This window comes from Grampus griseus (genome assembly GCF_964374135.1).
Source record: "Grampus griseus genome assembly, chromosome: 16".
Lineage (NCBI taxonomy): Eukaryota > Metazoa > Chordata > Mammalia > Artiodactyla > Delphinidae > Grampus > Grampus griseus.
The window spans coordinates 56,499,932-56,517,005 of NC_139010.1; the positions used below are offsets into that span (position 1 = coordinate 56,499,932).

Below are 17,074 nucleotides of genomic sequence, written 5' to 3' on the forward strand. Positions count from 1 at the left end.
TTCTGGAAGATCTGGGCTCAGAGGAGAATCAGGTTTAGGGATGGGGCAAAAAGTTAGGGCTAGGGAGGCAGCCTAGTATACTGGTGAAGAGCTCAGTCTCTGGGATTTCCATTCTTGGATTTGTACCTTAGTGTCTGCAAGACCTTAGAAAACTATTTAACTGCCCTGAACCTCATCTGTAATACAGGGATAATAATGGTACCTTCCTCTCAGGGCTTATAAGGTCATGCAAGTGAATGGGTTAGCATGGAAGGTGACTGTTCAGAGAAAGACTTGCCTGAGGTAACCCAACAGGTGTGACAATAAATGGTCTCAGGACTTGGGCACCCTGACTTTCAAGGTGATGAGGAATTCAGTGGAAAGTGCTTTGGAGTCAAAAAGTCCCAGATACAAATCCCACCCAGCTCTGCCACTTACTAGTTTGGGCAACCTGAGCCTGCCTGGCTTTTTTTTTTTTTTTTTCGGTACACGGGCCTCTCACTGCTGCGGCCTCTCCCGTTGTGGAGCACAGGCTCCGGACGCGCAGGCTCAGCATCCATGGCTCACGGGCCCAGCCGCTTCGCGGCATGTGGGATCTTCCCGCACCGGGGCACGAACCCGTGTCCCCTGCATCGGCAGGCGGACTCTCAACCACTGCGCCACCAGGGAAGCCCTGCCTGGCTTTTTGTATGTGTGTGTGTGTGTGTGTGTGTTTTTAATGTTCCTACCTTTCAGAATTAGATGATATTATGTAGTAAAGTGTGCAGTGTCAGTTTCAAGCCCCCATCTATAATTAACTTTTAGAAACAGCAAATGGGTCAATATTCATAAGGGTGTACAGCAAGAGAGTCAAGAAAACTAAGTATAGGCAGTTCTGGTGATTGTTTAGTCCTCATAAACACTTGTTTCTACAGTACAATTCAGAGAATAAATAGAGGCACACGGCTCTAATTTCCACCACAATCTGCTGTTGAGGAGACATTCAGTGTGAGGATAAGGGGCTGGGGGGGCATGTTTGGGTCACAGGGTAACTGGAGGCCTCTGTGATGAACTGTGCAGGGATCCAGTCGATCAAGATCTGATCCCTAGGCCTGATGGCCAAGGCTCATGGTGCAAGAGTTACAGTGAACCAAATGCTCTTTTAGTTCACTGCCATCCCATGATGGGTCCAATTCTACCTGAACCCCAAGGGGTTGAGGTGGGTCTGACCTACTGGTCCACTGGGAAGAAGCTGTGTCAGCCCAAGCCATCCTTAAGGATTTAGTTCACTCCATGACAGGGCCTGATGGGAGCCACAGATATCTGCCCTTGCCCTGGAGTTAGTTATAAATACAAGTTATAAGGTGACTGTTTATATCGGTTTCTTTCTGACTAAAGGGATCCTTTCCCATGTCTAAGGAAGGAGAGAGGAGCACAAATTATGTTTGTAAAGTCAAGGGAGAGGGAAATAGCATTCACTGAACCCTTCACAGGGGCAATAAGCAGACACGAGGACCAGTCTGGTCAGACAAAGTGGAAGGCCTGGGGCCATGATGCCAACCAGAAGCGAATGCAGGGGTAACATACAGAAAAGCTCTGGCCTTGACTTTCTCAGGACCGCTGTACTGTCTAAGTCACTCCTATCGTTTTCCTTATTTCTCCAGGGCAGTACAGAGCACTGGCCCTAATCTGGGGCTGGGATCATCTGCCCCAAATAGAGGTGGAAGGAAGAGACTCTGTATCACTTGGCAGAAAATGAAGTAGCAGGTCTGCACCGGGTGACCCATGGTTTTAGGGACAGAGAGTACCAACGAGCAAGAGAAGGGCAGGGCACACCGGGTACCACTGTTGCAAGGCCAGCGGCCCGAGCCTCAGACCTTCTGTAACCGAAGCCCTGCCTGGCAGGTGACGGGGCCCCTCCCGGGACTTCTGCTCCATGGTCATTCTCATCTCCTCTCACATCGGATTCTTTTGTTCACCCCCAGCGGGTGGTGGGGCGTTGCTGTCAGCTGGGCGCAGCGCCACGTCAGGCGGTGAGGCTCCGGGCTGACTTGGAGGCGCTCTGGGCCCGCTGAACCACCGCCGAGCACTTCTCGCGCCGCAAAAGCTTGTTGTTCTCGAACAGACCTTCGTTGCGGGGTATTCCGTGAGAACCATCGGGGAAAGTCAGCAGGCCTTTGAGGGGGACAGAGAAAATATGGGTGAGACAGTGGCATTAGTGGCTGGGAGGTCTGCTTGCTACGTAGAGGCGGAGGGAGAGAAAAGTTTGCAGCCCTTGGGTACTCTATTGGTGAGTCTGATGACCCGGCATTGGCACCCAGTCACTATGCATTGCTGGGCATCCACAGGAGGATTAAAGCTGCAAAAGTGTCCTTCCACCCATTTATGCTTGTCAGTCACCTGTCCTGCTGGCCCGCAACTTACCCAAACCATCCACTCTGCCGTTTTTAAATTCCCCCTCAAAGGTCATGTTGTCATGTCGAATGAAGACTCCGACGCCGTTGAACTTGCCCTGGGCAAACTCCCCCTCATACCTGCAGAAACACGAGATGTCAGCCTTCAGGATAACTGAGTCAGGCAGCTGCCAACACCAAATGTGTGGTTATCAACACCAAGGAGCAAAGCTGACTCCACTCTTCCAGAGCTCCCACCACCCAGCCAGCAGACAGGGGCCAGAGAGTGTGTACGATACGAGGCTCTAATCTCAAGGAAGTAACCTAAGAGGACAGTGGTGGGGTGGGAGGTCACTGACCTCCCTGCCATTTCAAATTAGATGTATTTATAAAGTAACCAATAAAAGAACGAACGCTGCTCCTTGCCTGTTTTCAGAGGGCCCGGGACCAGCTCAGGTTTGACCAGGTGTTTCTCACTGTCCCTTTTAGAACAGAACTTCCCTTCCCTAGTTTAAGGCTGAGAAAGGAATGATGACCCAGTACCCACCTCGAGCCATCTGAGAAGGTTAGTACCCCGAAGCCATTAAAGAGCCCATTCTCAAAATGGCCCAGGTACGCGCCACCATCTGCAAACATCAGCTGACCAAAACCATGTCTGCGGCCTGAGCAAAGAGAAGACAGGTGTCAGGTTGGGATGGGGCAGCTTCAGGGTCCCCGCTCACAGTCCAACATCCCTTGCCTTGCATCACCCCACCCACAAAGGAAAGAAGAGAAGCAGTGACATTAGCAGGGCAGAGAACTATTACCCAGAGTAATAAGCTGGCCTCTAAGATCTTCCCTTCTTAAGTCACAACCATCAGATTTGGAGCAGGTCTCTCCAAGTATGAAGATAAGAGAGCACTGAAAAATCACAATAGCTTAAAAAAAATTTAAATAAAAATCACAATAGCTAACTTCACAGGGCCTTCACTATGTGCCACGCACTCTTCCAAGCACTTTGTATTTATCATCTTATTTAATCCTCACAACAACCTTAGGAGGTAGGCCCAATACTATTATTATTCCCATTAACAGATGCAGAAACCAAGGCAAGGAGAAGATAAAAAACTTACTCAAGATCACAGAGCAACTAAAAGTGGTAGAGCAAGACAGCAAATGCAGCTGGCAGACAGACTCTGGAGCCCTCGACACTTAACTGCCTTGACACTCTGAGAAAAAAATTAAAGTACCCTCCAACACCATGAAGCTGCTGGGCAAACCTAACAGCCTGACTGGCAATACTAGTTTGAGCTTTGTTCCATCAATAGGGCTGTGCTTACCCACTGAACTGACCAGAGAGCAGAGCAAGATACTGGAGAAGCAGCAATGCCATTCCGGGTACAAGGGCGCTCTTTTGGTGGATAGAGACTGCCCAGCAGAGCCTCGAGAAGCCTCTCCCCTTAAAAGGTCACGTTAAAGGGGACAGTAGGTGTTTGGGAGGCAGGAGAAAAGGCTGTGGATGTACGGAGGCAAGGTCACGTCCCATGTCACAATTTCTCCTCTCAAGGCTCAAAAATTCATCAGCTGCAGGGATCTACCATGAAAAGAATGAGGCGTCTGGAAAGAGTGTGAACTGCTCTTCGTTGGCACAACTATAGAGAGTCAAGTCTCCTCGGGGCAGTTCCGGGTTTGCTAGGACTGGACCCGTGAGACTTTTAAGTGGCCAGACTGTTTCCAAACTGAACATCATTAAAGTGCTTCCTGTATAGCCTCAGGCTGGAGGAATTCTGCCCTTCCTATGAATAGATACTTCCAAATGTAATGAGCTGTCACAGGAAATTCAAGGCAATGAATGTCATCTGCTCTTGAGTGTCTGCCCTAATTTCTTCCTTAAGATTCACTAGAATCAAGTCATTACAATGAATCTGTACTTTGCAACTTATGGGCCCTAAAAATAATTCATTTTGCTCTGCTGAGTACCTTAGCATTTATAAAAACAATTCCCAAGTAATACCACTAAAGGGTAAAAGAGTGTTGGGGGGGCTTCCCTGGTGGCGCAGTGGTTGAGAGTCCGCCTGCCGATGCAGGAGATCTGGGTTCGTGTCCCAGTCCGGGAAGATCCCACATGCTGCGGAGCGGGTAGTCCCGTGAGCCATGCCCGCTGAGCCTGCGCGTCCGGAGCCTGTGCTCCGCAACTGGAGAGGCCACAACAGTGAGAGGCCCGCGTACCGCAAAAAAAAAAACCCCCCAAAAAAAAGAGTGTTGGGGGTTCTCCTGGCAGGCCAGTGGTTAGGACTCAACACTTTCACTGACATAGGCCCAGGTTCAATCCCTGGTCGGGGAACTAAGATCCTGCAAGCCACGAGGCGTGGCCAAAAAAAAAAAAAAAAAAAAAGTGTTAAAACACTTCAAATTTAGAAGTGGGAAGATTTAACTTATTTCTGGAGATTGGAGTAACAATAGCATTTTCCAATTCCTTTATTTATAATCCTAAAATCAAATAAAGGAAGGGCACTCTTTGGCTTTAGAAGTTAGAAATGAAGACTCATAAAGTTGTCCTATATATATCCTGATGTATTTGTCCCTCAGCCAAAGGAAGTGTTCATCACTGGATGTTCCCCACGGGTCCTCTCACCCTCCTTCCACTCGCCACGATATTCCTCCCCACTGGAGTAGGTGAAGGAACCTTTTGTCAGGGTCATGGTGACAGCTTACAGAAGGATGAAAACTGCAAGAAATAAGCAGAGAAGAACCAGTGTCATAGGATGGCTGGAGGAAAGGCCTGTAAAGCAATTTTATAGATACCTTCGAAAGGCTACCAGCCTGGTAAGTGTAAACTGCCTTGATTACATTTAACAAAAATCCCCCCTCTCCAACCGCCACCACCATCATCGCCACCTCTGCCCAAGCAGTCTTATCCTCCTACTTGTCTTAAAAGTCTTCAGCCGGTTCCAATTTTCTAAGACCTGGGATGGAAATTTACGATTAATTTGTAAATATTTGCTTGATACCTACTATGTGCTTAGTCAATGTATAAAATGTAGTCTCGTTCCTCGTTGAGTTTATAATCTAGCTGATAAGACTAACAACTGAAACACTGAATAGGAGAGATAATATAATTAAGTGCCAAACTGGATGGCAGAGATTACAAAGAAAAGGGACAGGCAGAATTTAAAACAAGCAGTGAAGAACGCAAAGGGCAATGCCAGACTGAGAAAACATGGGGAATGAAAGCACAAAGAGCAATATAAACACGACATGTGCGGTGGGAATTAAGAAGCCGGGTCTTATTCGAGTTGAAGGTTTATTTAGGGAGTAACAGGAAACAAATTCATCTATGTACACCCAGCCTAAATCTTAAATCTGAAAAGAACCTCTCAGATTTAATCCAAACTCCCTCATTTTGGAGGGAGAAACATTTGGAGAAAACAGAAGCCCCAAGAGGTTAAAAACTAGTTAGAGAACAATGATGATGATGGAACTCGTGCCCATGCCTCCCCTGACTGCCGCTAGTTCTTTTTCCCCTGTACCATGTGCTCTGCTTTTAGGGTCAGGCCAGCTTAAGGAGACCTTTGAAAGCTAGGCAGAAGGGTTGATAGCTGATAAGGTATGGAAGAGAAGAAACCTCTGGGGGTTATAATACGAAATATGAAAGCAGAGTCTAAGGAAAATGAATGTGGCAGAAGGAAGCAGGATGGGCTGGAACAGCAAACGCCTACAGCCAGAAAAGCTGCAAGGCAGGAGATGTGATCATTTAGTCAATTGTAAAAATGGGCACAAAGTGTTCTCCCTCCATCCATGCCCTTGCAGATATGGCAGATCCTCCATTAAGAGGCAGCTTATTTATTCCTCTGCCTGTTGGATCTGGGTGGGTTATCTGACTTGCTTTCGCTAATGGAACATTAGCAAAGGTGACGTAGCAGAGGTTTGAAAAGCATTTGTTTGTTGGGCTTGCTCTCTTATTGCACTTGGAACTGTTCTGCCTCCATGTGAATGAGCCCAGGCTAGTCTGCCAGATGGTGAGAGGCCACGTGGAGCAGCTGTCCCAGCTGACCACAGATGCATGGGTGAGCTCAGACAAGACTAGAAGAGCTGCCCTCCTGAGCCCAGCCCCAAATTACTGACCCACAGAATCACGGACTAAAGAAATGGTTGTTGTAGCCACTATGTTTTGGGGATGGTGTGTAATAACACACCTAGCAAAAGCTAACTGATATACCCAGGTATGAGATCATAAAGCCTGATCTAGGGAGATAACAGGGTAATGGGAGCAGGAATGATTATCACAGGATAAACAAAAAAACCTGGTAACATTTGGAGACTGGCTAGGTATAGCTTCATATGAGGGTAAAAGAATATTTATACTCAAGGATATTCTATAAGAAGGGAGTTAAGATACCCAAAACATCAATAAATATAAAGAAACAAATAGAATCATTTCACATATTTTTGAAAATGCAATCCCTATTTCTCTTTCTTTCCTTTTTTTTTTTTTTTTTTTTTTGGTAACTGGAAGTTTGTACCTCCTAATCTCCCTCACTTATTTCTCTCCACCCCCTCCCCTCTGGCAAACACCTGTTTCTTCTCTGTATCTATGACTTTGTTTTGTTATGTTTATTCATTTTTCTTTGTTTTTTAGATTCCACGTATAAGTGAAATCATATGGCATTTGTCTTTCTCTGATTTATTTCATTTAGCATAATACCCTCTATGTCCACCCATATTGTCACAAATGGCAAGATTTCATTTTTTCTTTTTTATGGCTGAGTAGTATTCATATATATATATATATATATATATATATATCCATTGTGTGTGTGTGTGTGTGTGTGTGTGTGTGTGTGTATATATATATATGGAATATATACACACATACCACATCTTCTTTACCCATTCATTTATTGATGGACACTTAGATTGCTTCCATATTTTGGCTACTGTAAACAATGCTGCAATGAATATAGGGGTGCATGTATCTTTTCTAAGAACTGTTTTCATTTTCTTCAGATAAATACCCAGGAGTGGAAGTGCTCCACTTCCACTCATATGGTAGTTCTGTTTTTAATTTTTTGAGGAACCACCATAGTGTTTTCCACAGTGGCTGCACCAATTTACATCCCCACCAACAGTGCACGAGGGTTCCCTTTTCTCCACATCCTCCCCAACACCTGTAATTTGTTATCTTTTTGATAACAGCCATTCTGACAGTTGTGAGGTGATATCTCATTGAGGTTTTGATTTGCATTTCCCTGATGGTTAGTGATGTTGAACATCTTTTCATGTGCCTCTTGGCCATCTGTATGTCTCCTTTGGAAAAATGTCTATTCAGGACCTCTGCCCATTTTTAAATCAGGCTGTGTGATTTTTTGATGTTGAGTTTTATGAGTTCTTTGTATATTTTGGATATTAACCCCTTATCAAGTACATTGTTTGCAAATATCTTCTTCCATTTACTAGGTGGTCTTTTCATTTTGTTGATAGTTTCCTCCACTGTGCAAAAGCTTTTTAGTTTGACTAAGTCCCATCTGTTTATTTTTGCTTTTGTTTCCCTAACCTGAGGAGATGTATCCATAAAAATATTGCTAAGACTGATGTCAAAGAGCATACTGCCTACATTTTCTTCTAGGAGTTTTATGGTGTCATGACTTACATTTAAATCTTTACTCCATTTTGAGGGTTTGTTTGTTTGTTTGTATATGGTGTGAGAAAGTAGTCCAATTTGATTCTTCTGCATGTAGCTGTCCAGTTTTCCCAACACCATTTATTGAAGAGTGTGTTTTCCTTATGGTATATTCTTGCCTCCTCTGTGGTAGACTAATTGCCCATATAAGTGTGGGTTCATTTCTGGGCCATCTATTCTATTCCATTGATCTATGTGCCTGTTTCTGTGCCAGTACCATCCTATTTTGATTTCTGTAACTTTGTAGTATAGTTTGAAGTCAGGGAGCGTGATACTTCCAGCTTTGTTGTTCTTTCTCAAGGTTGCTTTGGCTATTCAGGATCTTTTGTGTTTCCTTACAAATTCAAATGACACTTTGAAAAAATATCAGCAATTTTGACTAATGAGGTAAGTACTAAGTAGGGGAAAAGTAAATTATAGCCACTCATCTGTTCTTTATCAGCACCCTATGGGATATTCTAATTTTGGCCTATGTCATAATGATTTTGATGCAGATGCTGAAAGCTCAGAAATGGTCTGATGTGTAGACAGTCTGGCCTGAACAGAGCAGAAGCCCTGTGCTCTCACCCAAACATGGAGAGACATTCATTTCTACCCCCATAATGAAGGCCAGCTTTGTGGAAGCTCTTTTGGTGATGTTTGGAGTCACTCCCATTGGTACAACAGGGATTTTCTCACTTTTCTAGTTACTCAGGAGCTCCATGTTCAGGGTCCCTCACATTGTAGAAGATATCCCAAGATCAGAATCATTTTCTTGTCTTAATGCCCCTCAGTACCTCTGGGGGGCTATTTTCTCAGTGGCTGGCACCTGGTGTGCCATCTCTGTCCCATCAATGTTCCACAAGGTCAGCATCTAATTTCAGGCTCACGAGCCTCTTATCATCAGCCCAGCATCAGAGTATGCCTGGGGTAGAGGTCAACATGACTCCATCGCAAATACAACATTAATGAGAGGAAGAGAAGCAGTTTTCCATCGAAAGTACAGAGGAAAACGCTTTCCAGTCCAGAAAGGCATGTTGACAGCTAGAGGTCACCATCAGCTCTTCTGAGAACTAATTACATCAGAGAACTAAAAGTCAGCTTATGGCACAAATCTGAGCTATTTCATTCCTTCAAAATAAGTCAGAATATGAATGGTTACATCTTCTACTAAATCTTAGAACAAAACAACCGTTCTGACACATAAATGCAAAATCATTATTTCTACAGGAAGATGATAAGATAAGGACATTTCCTTTCAATGTTCAGCAGCAGCTGACTAACTTGTCTTCACTCCAAGTTTTTTTGTTTTGTTTTGTTTTGTTTTTGCGGTACGCGGGCCTCTCACTGTTGTGGCCTCTCCCGTTGCAGAGCATAGGCTCCAGATGCACAGGCTCAGCGGCCCTGGCTCACGGGCCCAGCCGCTCCACGGCATGTGGGATCCTCCCGGACCGGGGAACGAACCCGCGTCCCCTGCATCGGCAGGCGGACTCTCAACCACTGCGCCACCAGGGAAGCCTCACTCGAAGTTTTGGAAGGAGTTATTTCAGTGCAATTTGAGGAGCCAGACTGACTACACAGGGGCTCAGCCTCTTGTGCGTTTACTTTTTCTCAAGGCTATGTAAAACTTCTAAACGGTGGCATCCCACCAGTAGAAGGAACTTGAAAGAAAGGGAACGGTTCTTCTCCAGTTGGAGGATTACTAGGGACTGAGTACTACCCAGCCCCTCCAACTGTAAACCTAGCCACTCTTTTGGTATGCTGTTAGCTCTTGGGCAACATATCCTAAATATTTCAAAGAAGCCAATGAAACTTGAAAGATTAGCTTCTCATTACCAAATAGAGTGGACTGAATTTTCCAAAGATATTCCTCAATCGTATCTCCTGTCTTACACATTCTTCTACAACTTGACCTGCCACTGCCCCATCGAAAAGTAGTGGCTAACTCCTCATTTATGAATCTGGCTAGGTTTGTGATTGCTTCAACCAATAGAACGTGATGGAAGCGATGGTGTGTTCTGAGGTTAGATCATACAAGGTAATGCAATTTCCATCTTGCTAACTGGTAAACTTGAGCTTGGAGACCTAAGCCACCACATAAGTAGTCTGATTATCCTGAGGCTACCAGGCTCAGTGGAGGCCGAGCCACATAAAAAGTCACATGTGCTGGTGCTTCCAGTTGGCAGTCCTCATCTCTGAATCATCCTAGCCCAGGCACCAGGAGTGAGTGAAGGAGCCTTCAGGGATTCCAGTCCCCAGCCACTGAGCCCACATCCCAGCTGATGTATCATGGAGGAGAGAGAGAGATTATCTCCCAATTCCTGACTCACAGAATCTGTGAGCATCCTATGGTTGTTTTAAGCAGCTAAGTTTGGGGTAATCGGTTACACAGCAATTGTAATGGGAACATCATCCCTCAACCTATCCCTGCCGCCATCCTCTCCCATTTGTTTTCAAAAGCACATACTACAAATTCCCATTCCTTTTTGTTCTAGGGAGATATAGCAAACTTCAACAGCTGCTTGTCAAAACGATGTCCATTCCCAAGAACACAATTAGAAGTGCTAATTAAAGGAAACACATGTACACTCCATGTGTCTCAGGCCATGGTTGAACACACTTGACTTGAAACTTCTACATGTGTCCAAACAATTGATATTGTCACTGCCTGAGGCAGAATCAGGGTTTTCATGTATGACTTCTGTAGTTAGCCATGCTAATTAATAGCTGTATAGCCACTGACCCCAAAAAGAACTCTATCAGTAACCATGGTCCTTGAGACAAATCTAGTTTAATAAAGTATAGCCAGTGCTGATGCAGACTAAAAAAACCAATACTTTAAAGGAATGCAGGGACTTCCCTGGTGGCACAGTGGTTAAGAATCTGCCTGCCAATGCAGGAGACACAGGTTCGAGCCCTGGTCCAAGAAGACCCCATATGCCGCAGAGCAACTAAGCCCATGCTCTGCAACAAGAGAAGTCACTGCAATGAGCAGCCTGCCCGCAACTAGAGAAAAGAAAGCCCGTGCACAGCAAGAAAGATGCAACGCAGCCAAAAATAAATAAATGTATATTAAAAAGAAATAAGGAATGCAAATCAGTATTTGTATCAGCTATTCAAAAAATCTTCTTTGTGGTACGCGGGCCTCTCACCGTTGTGGCCTCTCCCGCTGGGAAGCACAGGCTCCGGACGCGCAGGCTCAGCGGCCATGGCTCACGGGCCCAGCCGCTCCGCGGCATGTGGGATCCTCCCGGACCGGGGCACGAACCCGCGTCCCCTGCATCGGCAGGTGGACTCTCAACCACTGCGCCACCAGGGAAGCCCTCAAAAAATCTTTTTAAAGAGAACAGATGGCCTAGGAGTTTAGGCTTCAGATTTACATGTGGAATCTAGTTACAAAGCCAAGATGATTCATGCTTCTTAACAGATGCCCACCCTTTCTCTCTCTTGATAGATGGGTTGCAAAGGATCAATCCAAACATTTATCTAAAAGAAAATGACTATTTTGTGCCTATAAACCAACACACTATTAGTCTGCACAATAGACTATATCCTTGCTATCTTTATTTTCTCCCGCCCCAGACATTTCCAAACAGAACTCGAAGACAAGAATGAGAACTTTTGTTTCCATTCCATTTGTCTTTTTTTTTTTAATTTCAGAAATCAAACTGGTTAAAAAATATTTATGCATCCACAGTAACCTGTGTCCAAATCCAGAGGATTAATAAAAAAAAAAAACTAACATAAAAGAGAATAGATTTTCAGTTTAAGAATATTTTTTGGAGGCATCCACCTTAACTATCTACATATAGCTTCACATTGTCCCCCTAAAGCCACCCTCCCCAGGGTATGACAGTCTTGAAATTCTTTCAGTTATAAAGAAAGCAGCTCTTAGGCATTTAGAATCCTAAAGAGAAGAAAATGAAGTCTTTGATGAACAAAAATCAGGCTTGTAATGGACCTAGAACAAAAAGTCAAATGTTCTTTTCAAAGTATTTTAAGTGAGCTTAAAATAACTGTCTTTGTTTTAAGTCTGTAAGTCTCTTTCACTGTAATTCTTCCTTCCACTGGAAAAGTAAACAAATGTACCGCTACTAGATAAAGGTCTTATTTAGGAAGACTGTGGGACAGCTAGACTGAAGAAAGTGGGAAGAAAATCCTGACACCAGAAAGAAGGTCAAAACAAAACAAAACAAACAGAAAAACCCCAGACGCCTTGGGGTGATGGCGACTGCCAGGATACTATTCTATTTCATGAGAAAGTAAAATTCCTGGGCTGGGTTCTAATACAACCGAGTGATTCCCGGTGGTACCTAAGCAGTTTGGAGATGCTAGACAGTAGGGATGCCACCATCAACTAATTTAAGCATCCTACTTCCCAAGGATGTGTGTGAGGGACGTCTCTCCACCAGAGTGTGACAGAGGCGGACCCAGAGCAAACAAAGCCCTAGACCGCAACAAGGCAACACTTACTCGTCGACCTCCCCATTCCTTCTCCCACCCGGTTCTGGCTTTCCAGCACCGCTACTTCCCTCACCCCGGGTCCGCTCTCCAGGGCGGGAGGGGTCTTTAGCTCACACTGGTCTGCGATCTCCTCTGCACACAGCGCCCACGTACCCCGATCTCTATCCCGGAGGCCATGGGCTCGGGCCTCGGACCCCGCGGTAGAGACAGGAGGCCCGGGTTTGGGACCTCCGGGGCAGCAACCCTCGGGATGGAGCCGCGCTCCCGCAGCCCCTGTCATTTCGGGCTGGGCTCCTCAGTCCCTTCCTCCCAGACCACACTCTCCCGGCCCCCTCCCACCCGCGCTGCCAGCCAACCTGGGCTCGGCCTTCCGGGATGACCGTCTCGCCCTGACGCGGGGCGGACCTCCGCTCCGCCGGGCTCGCCCCTGCCACCTGCCTCTCCGCCACCACCTCCAGTGCCTGCCGCACTTGACGCCGCCATCCCGGGCAGCCGCACTGGGCACAATTCCCGCAGCCCATTGGCTGTTACCTAGGCAACCGGGAGCAACGCCACTCTCCATTGGCCCAGCCTGGGCTCTACGCCATCTTTGTGCGGGGCTGAGTGTTGCGAGAACCCTGGGCCAAATACCAGAAAGAGGGGTGGGGCTGACCCACGGTGCCGCCTCAGCCACCCAGAGAACTCAGTTCTCGCCTACCAAGAGGTAGCCTAGCTGAAATGTCAACTCCAAACCAAACAAAAACCAAACCTGCGTCAGAAGCAACAGTCACCACCTACACAAGCGGCTCCGATCCTGCTCCGATCTCCACAGTTGTCAATGGCACCGACGCGGAGCTAAAGGACAGAACCCAAAACTGACTTTTGAGGTGCGGCTTTGTAAATTGTGAAGCGCAGGATGGGGCAACTGCAGTTTCATGAGTATCAGCCCTGTGCCAGCATTGTGATGATACCAGGGCACTTTTGCATTCATTATACGGATTTGTGTTACCGTTGTCATGACTCATATCCTTTGTATTAAAAATATAGTGCCAAGATTGGAACAAATCCTCCCAAATACCATGCACACCAACCGGTTTATCCATATGTTTATTTACCGAACAATGTGAATACAGCATGATGCTAGGTTCTGCCAGGCTAGAATAGACATGAACACTGCTCTCATAAGATTTACGGCCTCGATGTGGAGAAGAAAAAGTTCATGTGCATGGAAAAATCCATGTCTATATTTAATTATTATATACTTAATTATTAAGAGAAGGCAGGCGAATGAAGAGAGTAAGCAAATTGCTTCTCTGAATTTGGATTTCCTAATCCGTAGAAAGGATGATAATAGTAATAATGATAAAGTCTCCCCAAGACTTGTATGAAAATACAATGTAAAATGCTCAGTACTGTGTCTGACATTGTAAGTGCTCAATAAACTGTAGTTCTAAAAGATTTGGATTCTGTTTTCAAATCCCATCTCTGCCACCAACTGTGTGTGACTTCAAGCAAGTTGGTAAGCTCTCTAGCCTGTGAAATGAGATTGCACTAGCAAATCTGTAAGATTCAATCCAGCTCTAACTCACTGGTTCAACATGCTGAACTGTGTGGTGTTAACCATGGATATAATTACAATAGTTGAGGAACAGAGTGTCAAGAAAACAGATATTAGATTGGAGAATGTGTATTTAGAAAATATGAAGAAATAAGGTTAAATAGATTGTGGTCAAATTATGGATAGACCTGAAAAAGTAGAAGATACGGTTTGCAAAACGTAGTTTCTTGAATCTGCAAATTTGTACACACAGAAAGTAGACTAGAGGTTACCAAGAGCCAGGGGAAGAGGATGTTACTGTTTAACAGGTAGAGAGTTTTTGTTGGGATGATGAAAAAGCTTTGGGTATAGAGAGTGGTGATGGTTACACAACATTGTGAATGTATTTAATGTCACTGAATTGGACACTTGTGAATGGTTAAAATGATAAATATTACATATATTTTACCATAATAAAAAAATGTAGTTTCTTGATCAGAGCAGTGACACAATAAAACCAGTGTTTTTTTTTTGTTTTGTTTTGTTTTTTGCGGTACGCGGGCCTCTCACTGTTGTGGCCTCTCCTGTTGCGGAGCACAGGCTCCGGACGTGCAGCGGCTATGGCTCATGGGCCCAGCCGCTCCGCGGCATGTGGGATCTTCCCAGACCAGGGCATGAACCCATGTCCCCCGCATCGGCAGGTGGACTCTCAACCACTGCGCCACCAGGGAAGCCCAAAACCAGTGTTTTAAGAAAATTAAACTGGCAGTGATACCCAGAGATGATCAGAGAGAGACTGGAAGCAGAGAAACTCAGAAGCTATTGCAATAATGTAGCTAAGACATCCTGAGAGTCTCAAAACTAATGCGGTATCAGTGAGGATGGAAAGAAAGGGGTAAACATGAGACATTTCGCAGAACTAATTAATAAGAAGCAATATAGTGTTAAAAGCATGGAGCTAGTCTGCCTGGATTTTGATCCAGTTCTGCCACTTACCAGCTGCATGACCACAAGCAAGTTACTTTACTCAGTTTCCAACATCATAGGGGCTGTAATGCCGGTTACGTGGCTTAATCTGTGTAGTGGACAAAGAACAATATTTGCCACATGCTTAGCATTTGGTAGGTGCTAGCTCTTAAAAGGCAATAGAGAATGTATTGACACTTTTCAGTAAAAGGAGAATCAAGTTCTAAGAAGTAAATACAGAAATAATTTCTGAGGGTTTTCCATAGAGAAAACTCAGAATTCAAGGGAGAACTCTGAATCTTGGAGCTTTCCTTGACCATAATTTGAAGCTTAAGGGCTAAATGAGATGAATCATACTAAGAGGTCATCTCTGTGGCCATGGCCTCTGGGACATAAGAGGCAAGTATTAGTTAATTATTTGATGTCTTGTTAGGAAAAGGAAATAACATGTCTTGTAACTGAAAGGGGAAATTGAACCATCTGTATGGACCTTTGCCTAGAATGGTTTATTTGGCAAAAAAAAAGTTTAAGATATTCTCATTGTTAAAAACAAGACAACAGGCCCCAAAGGGAGTCACCTATGCTAAGCCCTATGTCACTAAACCCAAACTTAATACTTTACTTAATTACAGTTTCAGCCTCTCCCAGACATGGAATCTTAAATGAGGCAATCTGGACTCACCTGGTCAGCACTAGTGAGGTAATCTTTCTGATAGACCCCTGCATCCCGGCCCGAAAGGAAGGTGAACGCTGCCACAACCAATCTGCTTTCAGCTATAACTTCCTTGGCCCACTGCCTATAAAGGTCTTTCACGTTGTACAGCTCCTCAGAGTTCCTTTCTATCTGCTACGTGGGATGCTGCCCAATTCATGAATCATTGAATAAAGCCCGTAAGATCTTTAAAATTTATCCAGTTGAATTTTGTTTTTTAACACCGTACGTACAATTAAACAATTCTTTCAGTTCAGTACTTCTACTTAGTTGTGGCAATAATTAGATTCAAGAAAGAATGATTTTAAAATATTGGTTACAAGGGGTCTGGTCATCTTTTGAGAAAACCCATGCCTCTAGTCTGTTGGTTACTTTAAACGTAAAAACAATAACAACATCAACAATAACCTCAGGTCCAGTGGTTAAGAATCAGCTTTCCAATGCAGGGGACTCGGGTTCGATCCCTGGTCGGGAACTAAGATCCCACATGCTGAGGGGCAACCAAGCCTGAGTGCTGCAACTACAGAGCCCACACGCTCTGGAGCTGGCGTGCCACAACTAGAGAGAAGGCCACATGCCCCAGTGAAGGATCCTGCGTGCCGCAACTAAGACCCAACACAGCCATAAATAAATAAATAAATATTTTTAAAAACCCAATAACCTGAGCAGTGATAAAAAGCTACCATTTGTTGAGTGCTTTTTAAGTACTAAACACTATGCTAAGTTTTTTTTTGTTTTTTGTTTTTCTATACGCGGGCCTCTCACTGTTGTGGCCTCTCCCGTTGCGGAGCACAGGCTCCGGACGCGCAGGCTCAGTGGCCATGGCCCACGGGCCCAGCCGCTCCGCGGCATGCGGGATCCTCCCGGACCGGGGCACAAACCCGTGTCCCCTGCATCGGCAGGCGGACTCCCAACCACTGCGCCACCAGCGAAGCCCTATGCTAAGTTTTTATGTACGTTATCTTGATTCTTATTTAACCAGTTGAGGAAGGGATGATTATTCTCATTTTATAGAGGAAGACACTGAGGCTTAGAAAGTTAAGTAACATACAAAATAATAAGTGTGGCGCTGGAGTTCAAACTCAAATGTCTTTGATTCACTCTTTTCCCAATGATGAAATAAACATTCACATTTTAAGGCAAGACAAGAAAAACTTAAAAATTTTCTCTGCCAGTTTGGGCTTTCTTCCTCTCTAGTGTGCATTGTACATCTGCATTGTGCATTAACCAGACCTCCCCAATAGCAGAAATACAAGATCAATTTTTCTTCTGGCGCCAACCATATAACTCCTTAGAAAATAACATTCCTTTCTCAATCCTTGTGTGTACAGACATATTTGGTGAACTTTATGTACAATTCCAATGTATCATTTCGCTTAAAGATAGCGATTAGTGAAGAACAGACTGATTAGACGACCTGGGGAGAT

The 17,074-nt window shown here is 44.9% G+C and overlaps 1 protein-coding gene across 1 annotated transcript; it reads right to left on the reverse strand.

Moving 5' to 3' along the window:
• Nucleotides 1-47: 47 nt before the first annotated feature.
• On the reverse strand, nt 48-12,942 carry MORN4 (MORN repeat containing 4). Its single transcript, XM_082673632.1, has 5 exons — nt 12,810-12,942; nt 4,966-5,058; nt 2,899-3,013; nt 2,383-2,492; nt 48-2,133 (listed from the first exon to the last, which is right to left on the reverse strand). The coding sequence occupies exons 2-5, from the start codon at nt 5,030-5,032 to the stop codon at nt 1,985-1,987; spliced, it is 441 nt and encodes a 146-aa protein (XP_082529758.1). The 5' UTR covers nt 5,033-5,058; nt 12,810-12,942; the 3' UTR covers nt 48-1,984.
• Nucleotides 12,943-17,074: the final 4,132 nt, after the last annotated feature.